Source organism: Calliopsis andreniformis, chromosome 2, assembly GCF_051401765.1.
Source record: "Calliopsis andreniformis isolate RMS-2024a chromosome 2, iyCalAndr_principal, whole genome shotgun sequence".
In the NCBI taxonomy this organism is placed as follows: domain Eukaryota; kingdom Metazoa; phylum Arthropoda; class Insecta; order Hymenoptera; family Andrenidae; genus Calliopsis; species Calliopsis andreniformis.
The window spans coordinates 4,849,964-4,870,154 of NC_135063.1; the positions used below are offsets into that span (position 1 = coordinate 4,849,964).

General features: G+C 35.5%; 3 protein-coding genes across 15 annotated transcripts; 2 read left to right on the top strand and 1 right to left on the bottom strand.

The window, feature by feature from the left end:
- Positions 1–5: 5 nt before the first annotated feature.
- Ssl1 (general transcription factor IIH subunit 2 Ssl1) lies at positions 6–3,427 on the bottom strand. 6 transcript variants are annotated; one of them, XM_076392429.1, is made up of 9 exons: positions 2,739–3,417; positions 2,376–2,467; positions 1,967–2,168; positions 1,765–1,893; positions 1,525–1,698; positions 1,202–1,458; positions 869–1,118; positions 652–793; positions 6–139 (listed from the first exon to the last, which is right to left on the bottom strand). In XM_076392429.1, the coding sequence occupies exons 2-8, from the start codon at positions 2,432–2,434 to the stop codon at positions 662–664; spliced, it is 1,203 nt and encodes a 400-aa protein (XP_076248544.1). In that variant the 5' UTR covers positions 2,435–2,467; positions 2,739–3,417; the 3' UTR covers positions 6–139; positions 652–661. The 6 variants fall into 6 exon arrangements, with proteins under 6 accessions (XP_076248544.1, XP_076248542.1, XP_076248543.1 ...); XM_076392427.1 differs by having other exon boundaries at positions 2,559–3,417; XM_076392428.1 differs by having other exon boundaries at positions 2,533–3,417.
- Positions 3,289–9,293, top strand: Chro (chromodomain-containing protein chromator). Of its 8 annotated transcripts, none has more exons than XM_076392416.1 (11): positions 3,289–3,359; positions 4,532–4,632; positions 5,163–5,305; positions 5,386–5,626; positions 5,706–5,872; positions 5,943–6,076; positions 6,153–6,362; positions 6,454–6,536; positions 6,663–7,736; positions 7,824–9,008; positions 9,155–9,293. In XM_076392416.1, exons 2-11 carry the CDS (start codon positions 4,578–4,580, stop codon positions 9,250–9,252), a joined length of 3,390 nt encoding a protein of 1,129 aa, XP_076248531.1. In that variant the 5' UTR covers positions 3,289–3,359; positions 4,532–4,577; the 3' UTR covers positions 9,253–9,293. The 8 variants fall into 8 exon arrangements, with proteins under 8 accessions (XP_076248531.1, XP_076248532.1, XP_076248533.1 ...); XM_076392417.1 differs by having other exon boundaries at positions 7,842–9,008; XM_076392418.1 differs by having other exon boundaries at positions 7,845–9,008.
- Positions 9,294–11,178: 1,885 nt separating this feature from the next.
- On the top strand, positions 11,179–19,648 carry LOC143188336 (uncharacterized). Its single transcript, XM_076392543.1, has 41 exons — positions 11,179–11,201; positions 11,250–11,388; positions 11,443–11,472; positions 11,524–11,665; positions 11,784–11,991; positions 12,024–12,162; positions 12,236–12,503; positions 12,619–12,673; positions 12,716–12,763; positions 12,826–12,844; positions 12,902–12,982; positions 13,062–13,256; positions 13,350–13,475; positions 13,551–13,652; positions 13,714–13,764; positions 13,813–13,817; positions 13,848–13,882; positions 14,017–14,036; positions 14,083–14,157; positions 14,262–14,401; positions 14,522–14,722; positions 14,781–14,908; positions 14,957–15,020; positions 15,074–15,197; positions 15,245–15,316; positions 15,377–15,484; positions 15,544–15,756; positions 15,832–16,053; positions 16,136–16,306; positions 16,379–16,493; positions 16,559–16,726; positions 16,802–17,060; positions 17,279–17,614; positions 17,694–17,919; positions 17,992–18,140; positions 18,202–18,372; positions 18,460–18,622; positions 18,691–18,825; positions 18,893–19,016; positions 19,097–19,232; positions 19,296–19,648. Exons 1-41 carry the CDS (start codon positions 11,179–11,181, stop codon positions 19,414–19,416), a joined length of 5,307 nt encoding a protein of 1,768 aa, XP_076248658.1. The 3' UTR covers positions 19,417–19,648.
- The last annotated feature ends 543 nt before the right edge of the window (positions 19,649–20,191 follow it).

Genomic DNA, 20,191 nt, shown 5'->3' on the forward strand with positions numbered 1-20,191 from the left:
GACGATCGCGAACTAATAATGTGCTCTAATATACCGATGCTCGCTTCCACCTGTCCGCTAGCTAATAAACTTCAATCACCTCCCACCACGATTTTATAGCGGTCGAGCGTTAAACGCTCGAAAAACCTCTGGCTACCGTCTGGGGGGAAAGAAGTTTCTGTATCATTCAGATGTACACAAACAACTCCTACTCTTTTGTTTTCCTTTCGCCTATGTGAACTTCTTGTTCGCCACGATCACCGTGAAATACGAGATGTATTTATAGCCTGATCAAGTCTGTTCATTTTAACAAGTAGGAAACGTTTTCTAGAATTTTCGTAAGCATATTTAATAATTAATTATTGTTTGTACAAAATAATGAACAACGAACTAAATATTTAAATACGATATATTGTTCATCTTTTGATTTATGAGCCGTAATAAAAATGTATTTACATTCCATTGATATTAATAAATTGTTTGCTTGTACTAGAAGTTTCATAATTCAGAAGTTTCAAACATTCATTATTATTATTGTTTTTTTTTCATTCATTTTTATCCTCTCCATGAGGAAATATTTGGTATAGATTGTAGGCTAACACTATTGTATAAAAATTGTTCGTCTATAGAAGTTCGTAAAAAAACTAGGATTATTAAATTTATTCTACATACATTCAATAAATTAAGGCCTATCCGTCGATTTTTGATATGTATCTGGATTTGTTGCACAGCCTGGACACGTATGTAAAGATTCATGTATGAATATCTCACAGTCCAAACAAAATGTTTGATTACATTTGCCACAAATATAAACCTAAAAATAAATACAGCTTAAAATTACGCGTTATTAAAATTTATCTTACATTAAATTCTATTTAACAAAGCATACTTTTTTATCTTTTTGTGTGAAGACTTTCTGACAACCATAACAAGTTAATGGCGTTCCACTAAATGCTACTTCTTTAAAAGATTCAACTGGGAATAGATAATGATACGATCGAGCTAAATGAGGAGCAGAGACCAAGGTAAGCCCACATGCTCTACATTCTACAGGAAGTTCACAATGTTTGCTGAGACACTGAGGACAAAGATACCCTGTACTTGTGAGTTTTATCGATTCGTCTGAGTTTTCCGCATGACTGTAACGAACATTTCCTGTTTTTACTATCTAAAGAAGGTACCTTTTTTTCTTTCATGAATTGATAAAGTAAAATTCATTTACCACATGCATACTGCCATAGACGTATCAGTTGTAGATGACTGCAGTGCATGGTGAGGAAACCCCATTTTTACAAGAGCAGCATCAAGCCTAGTTGCAGCTGGTGGTGGATCTATGTGCATATTCAATTGTTCTTTAAAATGTTTATCATCCAGTGCAACACCATGCTCACCACCACTTGCTGTTGCCATTCTCTTACAAATGTATAATTCAGCAGCCAATCCTATTACACTACACCTTATACAGTCTGCTTTCATGCTCTAAAATCACAGGCAGTAATTAATTTTTTACAGTATGAATGTTATACAGAGCATAGTAAAACATACTTGTATAGTTTCATTTATGTCTCCTGGATCACATGTTGTAAGAGCTCCTATCACTATGAGTATTTCTTTACTAGCATGTGATGGCAGAAGACGTAAGGATTTTAAAGCTAACTCTAGAGAATTCTGTAATGAAGGTTCACCAGCTGGCTGAATTTGTTGCATAGCTTGTATTTCCTGAAAGAAAACTGTTTATATTAAAAGAGGAAATTAGAAAATTAATAATAAATTGTAAAAATGTACCTTAACATGTTTCTTAGAATTTCCAGCTAATTCACTTATTTTTTCTGCCCTCTTATTCCTTGTAACAATTACTCCCAACTGACTTATGGGATTTTGATAGAAAAATTCTTCAATAAAATCTTCTAAAAGCTTATGACATAAATATGTTTAAAAATTGTACAATAATGATATTAGATCAAAATGATTATTATTAAATAAGTACCTTCAAGGAACATAAAAAACGAGTTGGCTTTAAGTCTTGATTAGACATTGATTCTGAAGCATCAAGAATTATATAAAGGTGCCTCATCATCCCTAATCTGGCACCAACTTTCTTTTCCAATTGACGTTTCCTTTTAGCATTGTGAATAATATCTGCGACTGATGCTTCCAATAAACCATGATCATCTTCTTTAATTGCTTCCCTGTACAAGAATTATGTGAATATAACTGGAATTGTAATTGTAATAATTACAAATTTTATGCTTCAACATTTTATTTGACACCTTATTATCATATAAATAATTTACAAACGTTGACAATTAAAATTAACCAATTACTAATATATCATTAATAAAATATTATAGTTATACATAAAACAACAATTAAAACAAACATAAATGATTTAGTACCATGTTTTTTCATAACCTGTCTCCCACCGATATTCCTTCTCTTCTTCTTCGTCAGCCATCCTCTAATTTTTAACTCGAAATTATACTGAAATCTGCAAATTGTTTATTTGTAAAAAAGTTTATTTTACATTTTCTTGTTTTTACATTCGAAACAAACATTATGAACAATACAAAGACAATTACGTCAATTAGGTTAATGTTGTTTACGTTACTGTTATCATCCAAAATAAGACGCTAACAATACAATCAAATAGCATTAACATTAAACTTTTTTAAAGCTGTTACAGTGGCTATGGGATAAATTCTCGATCAAAAGAGATAGATTGAAAAAACTGTAATTATATCACATTAAAATATGCATACACCAAGCGGTGTAACTTTCACGCGTGTATCCGGTCAATAGTAGAATCTATTATCCTAAATTTCTTCTCATAAATTACAAAGAACATATTTAAGCTTCAACAGCATCGGTCGTTTCAATAAAACAAGAATTAACTACCACCGAAAAGAACGAATTGCTTATATGCAGATTCATAAATTCTATGCGCAATAACCTATGACTATTTACGAAATCGTCCAAGAGACATTAATTAACATAAACTCGCCTTTTCTATACTCGCTTCAATGCCGGAACACGAGTAAATCCGCTAAATAGAAGCGGCAGATTTAAACCGTATAAAGAGACATTCGTAATTATATCCCATTTTTCAAAGTACCTTCACTCTTTTCTATCAACGAGCCCCGTTAAGCACAAAACTCTTCATGCGAGAAACAATTCTATAGAGAATCTACTGCTAACGAGAAGAAATAAAGATGAATTAACGGGCAACGTTTTCCCGCCAAAAGGTAAACTGTTGCCGTGGCGGGCAGGCGCCATGGCGCCACCATCGCCAGACGCGATCACTGTTTTCATCCCATCTCGTGCGGCAACAGCAATTTTCCAGATCAAACGAGGGTCTGACTTTTTCTACTGGTTTAACGGGCGTAAGTCGATATCATTGGTTTTGAAGTTTCGATCTGCTCGGAATCGGTAATGGACAAGTGTGTTCGAAAAATATTCATGGGGCATACAGGAAGTGAATAGTCGAGGAGAGTTTTCGTGACGAGAGCCATCTTGACGAGCATCGGCTTGCTCGTGATAGACAGAGGACGAGGTTTACGGTGGCGACGGCAACGACGGCGGTGGCGGCGGCAATGGCATCGTTTCTAAATGTTTCTGTAGATTCAGAACGGCTGTGGTCTCCTCGTTCTAAATAGATCGTCGTTGTCGGTAACGATCTTTCACCCGGTGAGCCGGCTACTGTTTCTCAGATCGAATTTATTGTCTGTGAGTTTCAGTCGTTGGTAACTTACGCCACTGGCCGCGTTTACAATGACTCCATGCTGTGTGGCCCCCGACGTTTTATCGTTTTATGCGGGAATTTCTTTCGTTTAAATAAAATACACCGCGGGATGAGTGTTCTCTGCTGTTAACGCGCAGATTTATAGACAATTCGTGAAATTACCGATGCAAACGGTGCGTGTGTGCGCGTGTGGCGGACCGTCGAATCACCGTAACAAAGGCAGTGGTGTCTTATTAAAAAATGTTCGCAGTTCGATTTCCACCGGCATGTTGCGTATAAATTTTTCCGAGGCCCGCGAAACTTCGAACTTCCGAACAACGCATTTTTTTTCCTTCTTTACTTTTGTTATGTCGCGGAACGACGACGATTGATTGAAATTTTCTATTAACGAAGATGGTTTTTTATTATTTTTAGTCACGTATTACCGAAAAACTCTGTTCGATGAAGTTCATTGATGTGTTGCTTAATTAACGTTAATTAAACGCGTTACACGATTTTATCGTATACAGGGTGATTTTTACGTGCTGGATTGTGTTATTACGAATTATTTCGGTTACTTCGACTTACTTTTATCGTTTGTTGATTAATTGACGTAAATTATGAATAGTTCTATTGAAATTTTGAGTTACTTGTGGAAACATTTCACAAGTGCTAAAATGTGTAATAAAAGAGTGAATTTTAACTTTGTGGTATAAAATATTTGTATAATCATTGGATAGTTGAATTGTATTGTTATTAGTGTTTACCGATTCCATTATGTAATGTATGCAAAGTTTGTTATGCTAAGAAATAACAGTTGTTTTTCATTTTTAGAGAAAGAAACATTGCGGATAGAGATTTGATTCTTATATCGAACAAAATGGAGGGAGGCGATGGCCCTTCGGCCATCAGTAGTAATCCTACTGCTATTAAAGGTAACATTTATAATTTCTTATTATCAAAGTGCTTTATAAATGATTAGTAGTGCTGCTTGTTTCTTATAATAAGGGATATTTAAAAATTGATATGTATAAGGTGGTTCATAAACACATGTTTTCATGACCAATATAAACATGACTTTATTAAAGCTAGTGATGGAATCTTGAAATTAGTAGACTTCATTTATGAAGCAAATATTATTTGTAGCTTCATATTACCAAGAAAAGTATATTTACTTGCTATAAAATAATCTGTGGATACTAAGAGCAATTTTAGTTGCTCTTATGTAATTATTATTGTACTCATACAAATACAATAAATGGAGTGACAGCTTAAGGATAAATTGAGTTAGAAATTTAGCATAAATATATTGCTTCAAATACTTTCATAGTAATTATTAGATTAAGTAGTCGGTGGTTTGTTGGTATATAGATACAAAGAACCTGACATACCGACTTCTTGATAATTATAAGTACAAGAAATTGTTTTCTGAAAAAATTTCACACATTTATGTATATGTTATCAGCTGCACAAGAAGAAATGGGAAGGCTAGACGTTCTTGTATGTGGACAGTGCCATTCAGTTTTCCATTTTATTGAAGAATTTCAAGACCATCGTACAAAAGAGGGCGCTTGTACTCAAGTATCACATTTTCGTGAAAATAGTAATGTTAGTAGATATTGTGGAATTTGTTAAACAATAGCAGTACCAAGAAATTGGTTGTAACATATCTTTTTAATTTTTTATAGAATGAACAAAAAGCACAAGTGTGGGCTTTCCTTCTATGGAAAGATTCACAAATTCAGCAAGAAGGTTCTGATAGGGATTCAACAAATTCATGGAAACTCTATCAAAAGTGGTGCAAAATGGATACGCACATAAGAGATTCTTGGATTGCAGCTGGGAAAACAATACAAACATTTACAAAAATTAGCAATGCAAAAATGCAGGATGCTCCAAGGCAAAATCAAACAAGTACCAATGCAGAAGGTGAATTTTGCATAAAACATATTGTTATTATTGTCTAAGTGAAATATACATTAAGATCTAGTCTTCTTTGATTTTGTAGGAAAACCTGTAGTTGTCCGTAAAGTTATTAGAAATGGACAACCAGAAGAAGCAGATAAGAAAGATGCTAAAACTACAGATGCAAAAAATCAAAAAAGTAATGAATCTTTTGATGCTGAGGCAGAAAAGAAAGAAAAACCAAAGTTGAAACCATCTATAAAACCGAAGGTTAGTTTTGTTATACAACAGCTGAGTCCATTTGAATTTGTAGAAGCTAATAATTTATTTATTATTATAGGGCAAATCTAGTAAAGCAGATGATGACAAAGAATCAAGTGATGAAGAATATACAGTAGAAAAAATTTTGGCAAAACGTTTTAACCCGAAAAAGAGATGTTCAGAGTATTTGTTAAAATGGGAAGGATATGGACAGTAAGTTTAATTTATATATTTATAAAAAATGAATCCATAAATTACCTGAAGAGAGTTACAAGATATATAATTGCAGCGAGCATAATACATGGGAGCCTGCCGAGCATGTAGCAACATGTAAACATTTGTTGGAAGAATTTGAAAGAAATCTTGCTAAACAAAAAGAGTTGAAAGCAGCTCAACAGCAAGCTAACGCAAAGGCAGCAGGGCGTGGAGCTCACCCGGCTCAAAAAACGATCATAAAAACAGAAGCGAAACCTGGACCAAGTACTGCAGCTCAAGTAGGGTAAGTTCACTAAATTTTGTTCATTAATATTTCTACTTAATTTTATTTATATTTTACAATGGTTATGTTAAACAAGAAATTTTATATTTAGGCGGCCAATGCGCTCAAGTAAATCAAAAGCAATGGATCAAGTAAAACAGTGGTGTGGTTCGATGAAAGATGAAGACAATGATCGTATGTGTATCTTTCTAATGCGACAAATATTATTAGTCTCTTGCTTAAAAAATTTTAAGTGCTTTATAAATATTACGTAATTATTAGAATTATTGAAAACGATTAAAACTCGTAAATCTTTCTTAGTACTAGGAAAAAGAAGAATGGATTATTCTGAGAGTGATTCCGAGGATGGAGGTAGTAGTGCAGCGAAACGAGCAAAAGGTGACACTGGTAGTGACGAAGATTGGACAGGAGAGTCTGAGGAGGAGAGATTATTGGGTCGAAGCGATGTAATTCAACGTGCTTTCAATCGTGCTAATGCTCAATCGAACGGGTCTAACAGAGCGAGCAGTTCGTCAACAGATCTTGCGACTTCATTGGGACTTCAGTCTCCTGAAGGAGCAAAATCTACTCAACCACCGGTATTAGTTGCAAATGCCAAAGGAGTGGTTAAAGTTGATCCGAAGCAAATGCCGAATTTAACGTCCGGTGTGTATGTAATGTCAAGGAAAGACGGCATTATCAAGTTGGACTCGTCCCCTAGTGGGAAGTTGGCTGTAAAAGGTTCGCCGACAACACAAGGTGTTTTGATGGTTCAAAATCGTGATAATACTAACGTAGTAAGGAAGCAAGTAATATCTGCATCTCAGTCGAATTCTGTAACACCAGTAAAAGTGGTTTCTAAAATGGATGGAAGTCAAGTAGTAACTCAGATGAAGGTAGTTTCTAAGCCAGTAATGAGTAAAGCAGGAGGTACACAGAAAACAGAGCCTATAAAGATCCAGCCGAAACCAGATCCGGCACAGTTACCGCAGATACATGTCGTGACCGCGGTGCAGGCTCCTATAACTTTGCAGTCCAGAATAAGTACAGGAATACGTCCTGGACCTGTTACAGGCCAACGCAGTGCGGATGGTCGTCCTTTGTTACCGAGACCTCCGCTGCGCGCGACGACACCGACTAGCGTGCTCGGAATCGGATCGACAATTCGCACACCTGTTAGGGCGCCGGCCCCGAGACAGGTACAGTCGCAGCAAACGCGTCAGGTGCTACAAAAACGTACCCCGACAGTGACGACACAAAGTAATTCGGTGAGTCCTGGAAATGTTACACAGATTAGACCGAAATTCACGGTGCTTAGCCCTCAGCCGAAGCAGGTGGTTAAATCTGGTACTAGTCCAGTCCAGCAGGCTAAACAATCGCCGAAGACACCAGTTGGTAAGCCACAGTCATTATTATCTCCCCAGCAAAAGTTATTAATGGCAAAAAGGAAAGCTCAAGAAGCAGCGGGTATCATTAAACCAGGTGGCCGTGGCCTCCTAGCAGGTGCTCGTGGTGTTACCGCCGGACGAGGTAGAGGGAAATTGGCCGAGACACCAGCGGCGGCGGCGGCGGCTAGTGCTGCAGGAAATAAACCGAAAGAAAGTAAACTGGCGGAGGGCGATGGTCTTCACATGGAATTCCACGAGGTAGGCTCCGAAGAAAGTAGCAGCGAGGGTGAACCAGAACTTCCACCTCCAGAAGGCGACGCTATAGCCACGACCGAGCCCGATAGTCCACCACGACCCTTCACTCTGTGTCCGCTTACGGGACGTATCATTGGCCCTGATGGTGAACCCGTTGAACAGCCAGGCGAGCCAGAACCAGAACCAGAATCCACGACACCATTATCTGCTGTTAAAACTACTACGACCACGTCAGAGAGCATAGACGTTACCCCGTCGACAGCCACCACAGAATTGGTTCTACCTTCTCTCGATTCTCTCACAGAGGGTGGCGGAATAATGAGAGTCGAGATGAGTCCTGGCGGAACAACGGGAACCATCGTTCAGACAAGTGAACCAGCACAAATCAACTTGTCGAATGTCTCAGTCCCAGCTCCAGACCTTCCTTGCTTGGACGACACAGTTCCTGCCGTGACTACTCCAGTTACGACCACGGCAGCACCTTTGACAGAACCATCATCGACTAGTGAATCGTCAATTGCAGTAGGCCTTTCAACAGCAACAGTCACTTCTACTAACACGATAGCAATTGCATCGGCCGACGTAGCCAAGGCCGAGGAGAAGATACCGGAAGAGAGGAAGGTAGCAGAGGACGCGTCGAATTTAGTAACAATAACGGGAGAAGATGGCGTCGTTTACCAAGTCACTGGTCAGGCTGAGGATGGTCAGACGTTGTTAGTGACACGAGATGCTGACGGCGAGCAACAGTGTGTATATGTTACTACGGAACAGCAAGGAGACGAAGGATCCGTGTTAACTTTAGACCATGCAGTGGCGGAAGCCGTGGCTCAATTAATACCGGATCAAGTGAACCTAACCTCCCAGTTCTACGTGAAGGAGGGAGGCACGGAGCCTACCGAAAACCCAATGGTTATGTCTATCATGGACAATACGAACGCTACTGACGTGACTGAGGGACAGGAAGACGGTGAAGGTCATGGACAAGTCGTAGCTCAAGTTGTGCAAGCGGAAGAACCAACTCCAGGTAACTTTTACAAGTTCAATCAAGTTACATAGAGTTGCGAAGCTATAGATAGAAACTTAATGCATAGTATTTTGTAATTGAATCATTTTTTAAAACAAATCATTTTAGAGGTATTTATATCGGTCTTTTATTGTACTATTGTTTAGGTGGGACAAGGAGAGTTGTTTTACTTTTACCAGACGGAAATCTGATGATGACTGAGGTGACAGAGGAACAGTATGCTGCGCTCGGACTTGGCAAGTGAAGAAACGCTTAAAGTATGCGTTAACAGATAAACGATCATGCATCGAACTATACATTTATAATGGAAGTTGTACGCTTAAGGGTGACCGTGGGTTGTGTATATATGTAAGAACCGTTCACTTCGTACAATTGCAATGGATAAAGCAAAAAAAGAAAAGGGAAGAATTATCGATAGTTTCCAGCTAAACAAACGCGATGTGAAAAGGATGAAATATAGCTGGGGTATTGTAAAAAAAAGGAAGGAAAAATGGAAAATCACAAAATGCAGAAATCTAGAATTTAGATTTACGATAAACGACTATCTTTTAGAAATTCATGTCTCGGTGTAAAACAAATCCGCTGAAATTTTAATTTTTAATGTTTAATTTATAATTCACGACAGACATGCGGGCGCATAGAAATGATGAGGGAGGAAGGGATTTAACATGGAGAAATATCACATCTTTAATAGCAGCAACATCATTATACAACGTTTGAACTAAGCATTGTATTTGTAGGATAGTGAAGTATAATCTGGGGTTTTATATTTTGCAAACAATCATAGGCTTTGAATAAAAACCATTATTCCCTCTGCATACAAAGTCCAAGTTTTACAGGCGCGATTAAGCAAATTATTAATGCTAATTATTTTGAGTAAATTAGCGCTTCGTAATGTAAATATAATAATGTAATAACAAAATTAATTACTTTTACTGGGACAGATTTTTACGCAGAGCTTGAACCTAGTTTGACGTTGTGCTAAGATTTTCACTGTACGACGCGGAAGGTAATCACATTCTTTCGTTCTAATTTAAATTATATTATAAATATATATAAATACATTGTAACAGATCATGTTCATGTATTAATTTCATATATTCGTACCGTGAATTTCTTACTCGATCACGATATTCTTTTCTTTACGTTTCGTGGACTGTGTATGCTTATCCTATAGCTTAAATAAGTGCACTCTTATGAAGAACACATGATTTCTGAACCTACGAGACTTACCAAGCAAAAAAAGTGAAAAAAATACAGTGTTGTTTAATGGAAGATAATGCGCGTCTTATTATTAAGCCCATTCCTTTTCAGGTTGCTAAGCGATTTCTTCGATTCTGTGATGCTTGTACCTTATAAAAGATGGAAAAAATTCGCTTCTGCGCTATATGCTTCTATCAAACAAAGTGTATTTTAAACTCTCTTTTAGACGGACATGTAAATGATGAATTATCATTGTAGTGATTTGGAATAATGATTTGACATGCTTATAAAAAGAGAACAGATCATTTTTCTCGATTGTTTGTATCGTTAGACTGTACAAAGCGTTATTCGAAGTGTATACGTGAATCCATGCTACATGGTGTCTATGCGTGTTGGCGATATTGACATAAAAAATATATGTATACATAAACTAAAGCAAAGAGGGAAGAAAACGAATGAATTCTTTGTATTCATGAATCATGATAAATACAATTATAAATAAGTGTACCTTATGTGATTGTGTCGTGACGTCGAATCGAATCAGCGTTTTTAACGACGTCTGTAGAGTTAAACTAGATTCAAGCGGCGAAACGTAAGCAGTCTGAGACTCGCGATACACGATGGAAAGAAATGGGATAAAGGAACGCGTGAAAACGCGAACGATTCTCTATATATCTGAGTCTAAACAAAAACTATTTTGCACTATGTAAGGCTATGAAATATAAAATCCTAGTATTTTAGTAACGTAACCCTTTTGTACATAGAACTTCAATCTCTAAACCTTTATATAAAAAGAATTGTTTCCAAATAAATCATAATCTTAAAATTACCTATGCGTGTTTCTTTTACTATGCTATTTCATTCGTACATTTTTAATATCTTCACATTGTACTGAATGCTTCTACGAATTTGTTTAACGTGAACGATTAAATAATTAAGCATTCGTTTGTCAATTGAACTGAAAGGCATGCTTATCAGAAACTATTTACTGCATAAATAAAGAGTTAAAATGAACTACGTGCATTCTCTGTGTACCAGAAGTGGAGGAGAAATGAATACGAAGGTTATCCAAAGAGGAAATCGAACGAAACATCATAACTGGAAAATATCGTATAGCGTGATACAAACTGGTCAACAAAATCTCATTTTTCAACAAACATCTACCTTCCTACATTGTGTTAGTAAAAATGAATTAATTGAATCCTGTAATTTTTTATATTCTGGAATTTAGAAAAACTTCGGTATTGTCATCGAGAGTGTAGTAAAACAAAAATCTTAAAATAGACATTGCGATAACGAATAATTTGCATAGGGTTACAAAGATAAGTTTCACAATACGTGTCCAGCCGACGTAAGATTACTAAAAGATTACACGCACGAACTTAAAGCGGAAGATTCGACGTTCATAAACGATATAGACAAAGATGATTGTAAAGAATATGAATCAAAATTAGGTAAAATTACTTAGATGGAATTTAATAAAACTGTTCATAAATTTTACCTTATAATACTAAATTAACTTACAATAATTATATTATAATATAAAACATAACGGCACATGTTTCTTCTCAGATTTATCACGTAGCGATTCGTTGTTAAAACCATCAAAGCTGAAGATATGGGACGAGTACAAAAGATTGCTACAGCTTCGAACAACCCCGAAGCCAGCAGGTCCGAAGCAATGGCTGAAGCATATAACTTCTTTGCCAAAAATTTGCGTCGACAGGTATTCATTAAGAACATGTCTCACTTATTGGTTCCTACTATTTTATTTGCGATTGTAATAAATTATTGCTATTACTATAAAATTAGAGGAGAATACAAATCACAACCGCGTCCACACGCCACAGCGAAAAGGAGCATAATAAGATCAGACATTCAAAAACAGATATTAGTCGCAGACTGCAATTACGTGCAATTTCGTAACTTTCAGCTGAAAAAACTGTACAAGGTTCCGATTCAATTAACTTCTTTTTTCAACTATGCTACGACCCTGCAATAAATGTATTATTCTTATGGAATAGAAAATAGTAAACTTGCAAAATGTGAGCACTATGCCAGTGAAATTCCACATGGGGGCGAGACCGTATAACTCGAATTTTACTGTCATGATAGAATTCACGACAGATGCTGACAGGAACATCGTTCCACCGGGCATACAAGTGCAACTGGTTATTTTCTTCCGGTGTGACAGTATAGACGAACCTGAAGAGATCTTGGTTTTAAATGTAGAAAACGGAAAGCCATTGATAATCAGATTGCACGGATACAAAGACCCTCCAATACTACTGGGTATATAGAAATCCAATTAAGATAACGCAGTATAATATAGAATTTTTTATTTCGATCAAATTATTGAATCACATCAATAATATTTCTATTTTACCTACAACTTATTTTATTTAAGTTCAAAGATCTATCATTTTTAATGAAAATCCCATTATAAAAATGGCTCAAATGTTGTGCCCTCGGCTAGAGAAGAGAGTTATTTCCTGACCCAACAGGCGGGTCATCGGTCTCCAATGTGTTAATTCCAAAAGGAACCTTTTCATGTAAACAATAACAAAATGAAGAAAAGTTTCTATTAAAATTAAATACTTGAATCAAACTTTAGAAAATTGTACAAGCTTCAGGTGATCGAATAAAAAGAAATTAACATTCGTTTGACAGGAACTGCAGTCTCTCAACAGCCGTCGAGCCTGAAGGAAGACCGGAAGTCCTCAGTCGAGCCTTGGCATCAGGAAATACCGTCGTCGAACGGCAGCACAGAGGTACTTCCAAATTTTATTTTTCGATAACGATAGCAAGCGGCGTTTCTAATACACACGTAACAGAGTTTTAATTTTTTAGACCTCCGAAGAAAGTAGCAGCGACAGTGGGAATAGCTGGGTCTCTGGTCGCCATCAATTCATCAGCCCGACTTTCGACTGCAAAAAAGTCTTTGTGGGGGAACGTGTCCTCGAATCTATGAAATTTAAAAACGTTGGAGGACAGGGCAGGTTTTTCATAATGAGTGAAATCGACTGGATCTCTATGCACATCGACGTAACGTCTTTTATTTTTTTTCTATCGCCGTGTTCATTACGACGGTGTTCCTTCCTGCTGAAGAGCTTATTTCTTCTTCTTATATTTTATCAGGATATCACGATCGCAGACGTGCTGAAACTCTCGTCGTTCGTAATATACCCTGCATATTTTATATTGAAGCCACAAGAAGAGATGATTCTACACGTATACTTTCTGCCACGTCATTATGGAATCCACGTAAATGAAAAAACTGACTCACAGCTTCGCGCGAAGAATGTTTGATTCTGACCTTTATCACTCTGTTCTTATCAGGTAGACAAACTGTACATACTTTGTGACAACTGTATTGTGTTGGGAATGGAAATGATCGGAGATGGCATCATGTATGAGCCGAACTTCATCCAGATTAGTAAAGTATCTACGTCACTGTTCTAAAATGGTAGCGTTAACGTATTGTATTATGTCTACCATCGAGAGATTGCATGATCGTTTATTCGAGAGATTCCATAACTCACTTTTCTCTCATGCAAATTAGATATCACTCGATGGATATGAATTAGTAATTCAATTATAGATGAAGTAGATAGTAGATATTAATTATACATATAGGAAGAGTCATTTATCTCTGCCGCCTGAATTTACTTGTAAATTATGTTCTATATCTATACAACAATATTTCAAAATTCTCTGACCATACGATTTGAAAAAATATTTAGTATAAGCTATTAAGCTATAATGGGGCCAAAAACTACATAATAATTATTGAGATATTCTTCAGTGAAAGAAGATGAAACTTTCGCTCATGAAAAATCCAAGATCCAAGCACTACCATTCTTATTAGCAGATTCAACAAACAAAAAATTCTAACAACTTTTGCTTAAACCATTCTTTTATAACAAATAGTTCGCAAAAAAATCATGTAGCAGGGTGAAACAACTCACTTTGTATAATAAAAGATAGTAATAGATATACGTTAATCCTGTATTCCCTAAATTTCAAAGTGACGATTTCTAAGCACATTAGTTACTTTTAAAATTCCAGCAACTAGAAAAAGTAATGCCTCTCGATGGGGACATCGATAAACGCGCACGTTATTACGTAAAATTGAGCACAAGTAGATCGAATGAAATTGGGCAACGCACGATCTCCGTGCTTAACATTAGGTAACAATATATTTCCACTATGAATAACAATAAATATACTGTGTTGGCGTATCGAAATGAATCTATAATTTCAATACAATATTTCAAACACCAATGCTCAGCTTTAACTGTTCTATGTAGCGAAATACGCATACATTTTCGATGGGAAAAGCGGATGATTCAATTCGATCAGACTGAAGAGAACATATATGATCATTTGCCTTTGGAGTTCTTGCAAATCTACCCAGATCATGGAGTACTTCTTCCAATCTCTGAGCATCGATTCTCCATAACTGCTGAACGTGGAGATTCATTCGAAAATACTTGTTTCGCTGTTCTGCAGTAAGAATCGAGCAACAGACTTTATGAATGAAGAAAGTCCTAAACCGTAACATTTCAGATTATACGTGGAAGATATACCACTGATGGCTATTTCAAGCAAACTGAAACTAGAGACATCAAACTGCATTCACAGACGACGCATAACTCCGGCTGTAAATCATTTCATTGACCTCTTAATTGATAGACGTACAATCTTTTCCATCCCATTACTCTAACAATGCCATCAGTCCGTAGATATTTGGATTGCTGACGTGGAAGTCTGGTTGGAGGTCTCCACGTCAGAGGACGAAGGCAGGAAGTAAGTTGATTGCACTTTGTAAATGAGCAATTCTTAATTATCTCTTTTAACAGGACATCTGATGAAAGTCTTTTGGAATCGCCATCTGATGACTACTCGATAGAGGATGGGCGTGTGGAATCGCGGACAACATTTGACACGGAGGATAGTGAAGAATCTAAATGTGAGCGTAAATTGGTAAGATAATTATCTTTATCTAGATCCACATTTTGATGTATTTAAAGTACTATTTGAGTTACAGTAATGTTTTGCAATATGCTCATGAGTTGAAACTAAACACAAGCATCTTACAAGGAGTAGGTTCTTATAGTTTCAAGATACCATCTCGTGTCTCAAAATGGACATAATTGTTTTAGGTAGAGGATGAACTGTTCCTTCATTACGACGTCGTGAATCTTAAGCAATTTGAACCACTTCTACGTGAGCACATAATAAGCATAGGCATTATCAGACCTACGAGGCACGTAATTTTGCAGCAACTCATAATTTCAAATTGTTATTATCATGTTATCTTTACTTTAAGATCATACTGTTATACAGGACTCTATACATAGGCATCGAGGAAACCTATATTTTAAGTGTGAAAAATATATCCCGTAATTCCTTAACATTTTCGTGGGGAGAAACAAGTGGTTTTGACACAGAGAAAATAAAGCTCTGCGTGTGTCCAGAAAAAGGAGAGGTACCGGCTAAAAATGCGGAAAAAATGAAAATCACTTTAACGCCAATGAAAGAGGTTGAATATTTGATCAATCGTTTGGAGAATTTTCATTTTTTAAAAGTTTTAAGCAAATCATTATCGGATTTTCAGGGAATAGTGCAATCCTTGCACATGCCGTGCTTCGTTGGAGACAAGCAAAAGATCATTATGTTGGGAATTGAATGTACTATAGAGCCACTCTACGTCGCATTTTATTTCCCACTGAACGATGAAGAACCTCTGGAGTTGAAGAATAGCTTCACTCGAGTGGAGTGGCGTGTAGATAGTCTGCAGATTGACCTCGATATGGCGCAAAACCCAAAAGCAAGAACGGTACTTTTAAATTGCAACTTTTTTCTTTAATTTTCAATTGAGTCGTTTGAAGATCGTCCAAGATTGTTCTTATCCGAATTAGCAATTATTAGAAAAGTACAGAAAGCGAGAAGAGCAAGAACTAATGAACACGGATCTAGACGAAGGGAGTGTTCTCAGAGATACTTCTGCAGGTCCTTCTGAGTCTGAAGTGTACATGGACTACTCGGAAGAGAAACCTTTGCCAAGCACTTGTACTTCAGAAGTCATTCAAGTAACTAAATGATCTTACTAATTACGAATTGTACAAAAATAAAATTCAAACAAGTAGTGATTACGATTGTAGACGAGCAACTTGATAAATGAAGACACTCAGGGACGCATTATACCATTCTATGAGACAATTTTACCACCATCCACACAGTCTGTAATTGAATTTTTAAATTTACCATTGGAAAAAGGTATACTTTGATGAAGTGTGAAGAGAGATGAATAATTTTAAATACTTATTAGCTCTGAATTCCAGTGAAGAAGAAGACTTTTGTAATAAGAAACGAGACTGCCATTCCGACTACCTTCTCGTTTCGCATAAAGAACTTCTATCCAATCGAGTGTTCTTGTGAGTGGAAATCAAAGAAAGACCGTGTCAGGTTCATGTACAAACGTATCTTCGGTTGCAAGAAGAGTTTTATTGGTACTTACTTGAACACGAACTTTTGAAAACTGAATGTTTCTCTGAACACACAAATTGTCTTCCTTGCTCTTTTAGAAGAAATCGTTTATCGAATGAAACAACCTGATTCAGGTGTTGTAATTTACGTTGACCCATTATATTCGAACCTTGGACCTTTCGAGGCCATACCCGTAGACATTTACGTTTTCGCCGACACGTGGGGAATTTACGTCGACGAATTGGAGATAAATATTACTGGTTTGCCCAGATACACGTTAGGAATATGTATTCAGGTGGTCGAATCACCGATATATCTGTGTATCGGAGGAAAATCAGGGAAAGTCCCAACTATAAAGTGCGTAAGACATTCAGTTTATTTAAATTTTGAATGCTCTATTTTACATACTTCAGATAAAGAGGGAAAACATTTCATCCTTAAAAACCACCTCTTGTTATCTTTGACATCTGTTTTTTTTAACTTTATTTTATTGTGTTCCATAGAATTCAATTAGTCAAACTATTTTTTAACTTATGAAGAAATGTCTAATAACTATTTGTTTGCACTTCGTATAGATATGGGGTACAACCATCTGGTACTCGATTGCAGACTAGAAAAATATCCGTGAAAAATACGAGTGTGATACCTATAGCTATTGACTGGCATACATTCATAATTAAATCGAGAATTGAATCCATACCCTTTAACGTTATATTCGATGTTTATACTCCATTTACTGATAAACTGGCGTCAAAGTTGAAAGGTAAGAGACAAAAGAGCGATAGTGAAGTGCATTTGGAGAAACATGCCAAATCTCAAGTAAAATCGAAAATGCCAAACGATTCCGCAGACCAAGCTTTTATAGATGCGTTAGAATCAAATATCACTGATTACACATCATCCACTTCTGGGTAAATAAAAAAAATATTGACTAAATTTAAAATTATCATATTTATCAAATTTAAAATTATAATTTATGAATTGATTTAGATCATTCTCTTATATGAATATTGGTACAGTATCTGATAAAGATTTACAAACTCCAGAACTCTCAGAAAAGACAAGCAAAAGTTCACCAAAATCTTTAAAAGTTTATAATACCTCTACATATTATAATGCAAGTACAAATTCTACTGAAACTGAAGAAGAGGAAAGCTGTGAATGTAACATAGCAATACTTCCTTATTATGGTTTGGCTGATACACTGGCTTGTACAGTAAGAGCAAACATATTTTAAGTTAGAATAAGCTGCAGAGAAACCTAAAGAACAATCTCAATATTGTCTAAGGTGATACCCAGAGAAACATTCATTCTGCCAAAACAAACTACTATAGTGAGAATTAATGCACTGCCTGAAAAATGCATTTCAGGAGAAAAGTGTGAACAAGAATTCTATTGCAAAATTTTAGGATTTTTACGAATTGCTCCAAGTGATAAGTTAAGATAAAGAAAAGGTAATTAATATAATATAGCTATGAAATATCTAATAAACTTGCAGGTACAAAGATAACCAGTATTCTAGACAGGATGGACAATACTTTCCTCCTATAGAAATTGATGTTACTGCAAAGCTGATTAAACCACAGTTGATGTTTGATATCCCTAAATCTGAGAGAACATTTAAATGCTGTATCAATGATGTGATAGAGAGTAAAAAGAAACAATTGGAGTATGTACAAGCAGAATACATTCAAGAATTTTACTTAATTACATGTTTTATACATTATTGAATTAATTTTAATATTTTTAATTGTAGGTTGAGAAAGACCTTCTTCTTCTACAATAATGAGAACACTGTAGTAAATGTGGCTTTGGAAACAGTTGATCCATTTCACATTAAATCTGTTTCAATTTATGCAGAATCAAATCCATGCCACACTACAGGAATCATATGTATAAATGAGTATGGATATGCAGAGGTAATGTATTTCTTTTTCATTATGAAAAAGAAAGCATACAAAAAGTTTCAATAATCTTGTTTTTGTAGGTAGAAATGCTATGCATTATAGATGATAATATGATTGAAACTATACTATATGCAAGTGAAATTGAAGATCTGCATGAATCAACAATTACATTGAAAGGGCCACTAGTCATTATACATTCTGATTCAGAAAACCAGGTTCTAATCTCTCTCTTATCTATCTATATTAGTAAATACATGTATCAAATGCATTGTTTAATTTTAGGAATTGGAGTTAATTTTAGAGATTTGGTTACCATCAATGAGATTATCAAGATATACATTAGATTTTGGTCATGTTTATATAGGAGATACTAAGAAGTTATTATTAAACATTGAAAATTTATCAGGTATAATCCATATGTTGCAATTCATTAAAAAAATTAGGTGAAATACTTTTCATAATAATATACCCTTGCACCTTAAACAGTATGCAATCACAGTTTTACTGTAAAGCAAAAAGAAAGAAATGAGGATTTTACAACTGATCAAATAAAAGGAAAATTATTAAGTCATTATGACAAGGAATACTGTAACTTCGTAATTACAGTTTCTTTCCAACCAAGGTAATTATACTGAACAGTTTAAAAATGAGTATAAATACTAATGTTTTATTATTTCACATATAGGAAAGTAGGACAATCAACTGAAACATTAGAAGTAATAACTGATATTCCATACAGTGTAGAGGAATGCGAGCTTTATGGAGAAGGTACATTAGATGAGAAATACCATACTCCAGGAATATAAACAAACAAAGCATATACTATAGAGGACCAAATTAATATGTGTTCCTCTATCTTTATCATAATACATTGCATTTAAACAGTACATACACACAAATAAAGATAAATTATCCTACTGTCTTAAAGCTTACATAAATAGCTACTTAAAACAAATATTTGTCCAGAATATATCACTCACATTCATTTATATTTGATATGTCAATATAAACAAATACATTTTTAGAATAATTTCAAGTGCAATTTACCACACTACAGCTTTAGTAAACACAAGTATCATTAAAATTTTGATAAATTATCTAGAGACTTATCTTAATCAAAACAAATGCAATTGAAATGAAAAACAAATTCACTAACCTGATTATTAAATTACAACGTTAAAAAGATACAACCTAAGTAATAAATCCTATTCATACACAGAACACAACAAAAAAGTTCCTAACTGAAGAACACTGACTGGCGTTATAAATTCTACTTTTTTCATCATCGACTTTCCGTTCTCTTGATGACGGTCATGCTCGTGTTAACGACTTCATTGCAACATATCAATGACATATCACATGTCACATACACACACATGTGCATACAAGTATAAGTAATTCATAAGAAACTTAATACCACGCAAATTAAAAAATAATCCAACAATTTTCCTATCGGCATTTCTCTTTTCACGGCTGATGAGGCAATCAGTTCTTCTAGAAAATGATCTACAATTTTAATTAAGAGGAAAATACGCTTATATCTTCACCTTCATCAGTGTGGGCCTTTCCACGTGTGTGCGG

Excerpts from the sequence above, each read along its gene's own strand:
- Ssl1 (XM_076392429.1), bottom strand. The coding sequence starts at position 2,434 with ATGGCTGACGAAGAAGAAGAGAAGGAATATCGGTGGGAGACAGGTTAT. Across the intron at positions 1,459-1,524 it reads ACATAAATGAAACTATACAA|AGCATGAAAGCAGACTGTAT; the intron begins GTATGTTTTACT and ends CTGTGATTTTAG. Across the intron at positions 794-868 it reads TCACACAAAAAGATAAAAAA|GTTTATATTTGTGGCAAATG; the intron begins GTATGCTTTGTT and ends ATTTATTTTTAG.
- Chro (XM_076392412.1), top strand. The coding sequence starts at position 4,578 with ATGGAGGGAGGCGATGGCCCTTCGGCCATCAGTAGTAATCCTACTGCT. Across the intron at positions 6,537-6,662 it reads GAAAGATGAAGACAATGATC|TACTAGGAAAAAGAAGAATG; the intron begins GTATGTGTATCT and ends AATCTTTCTTAG. Across the intron at positions 9,009-9,154 it reads AGCGGAAGAACCAACTCCAG|GTGGGACAAGGAGAGTTGTT; the intron begins GTAACTTTTACA and ends ACTATTGTTTAG.
- LOC143188336 (XM_076392543.1), top strand. The coding sequence starts at position 11,179 with ATGCTTATCAGAAACTATTTACT. Across the intron at positions 12,504-12,618 it reads AGACCCTCCAATACTACTGG|TTCAAAGATCTATCATTTTT; the intron begins GTATATAGAAAT and ends ATTTTATTTAAG. Across the intron at positions 19,233-19,295 it reads ACAGTTTCTTTCCAACCAAG|GAAAGTAGGACAATCAACTG; the intron begins GTAATTATACTG and ends TTTCACATATAG.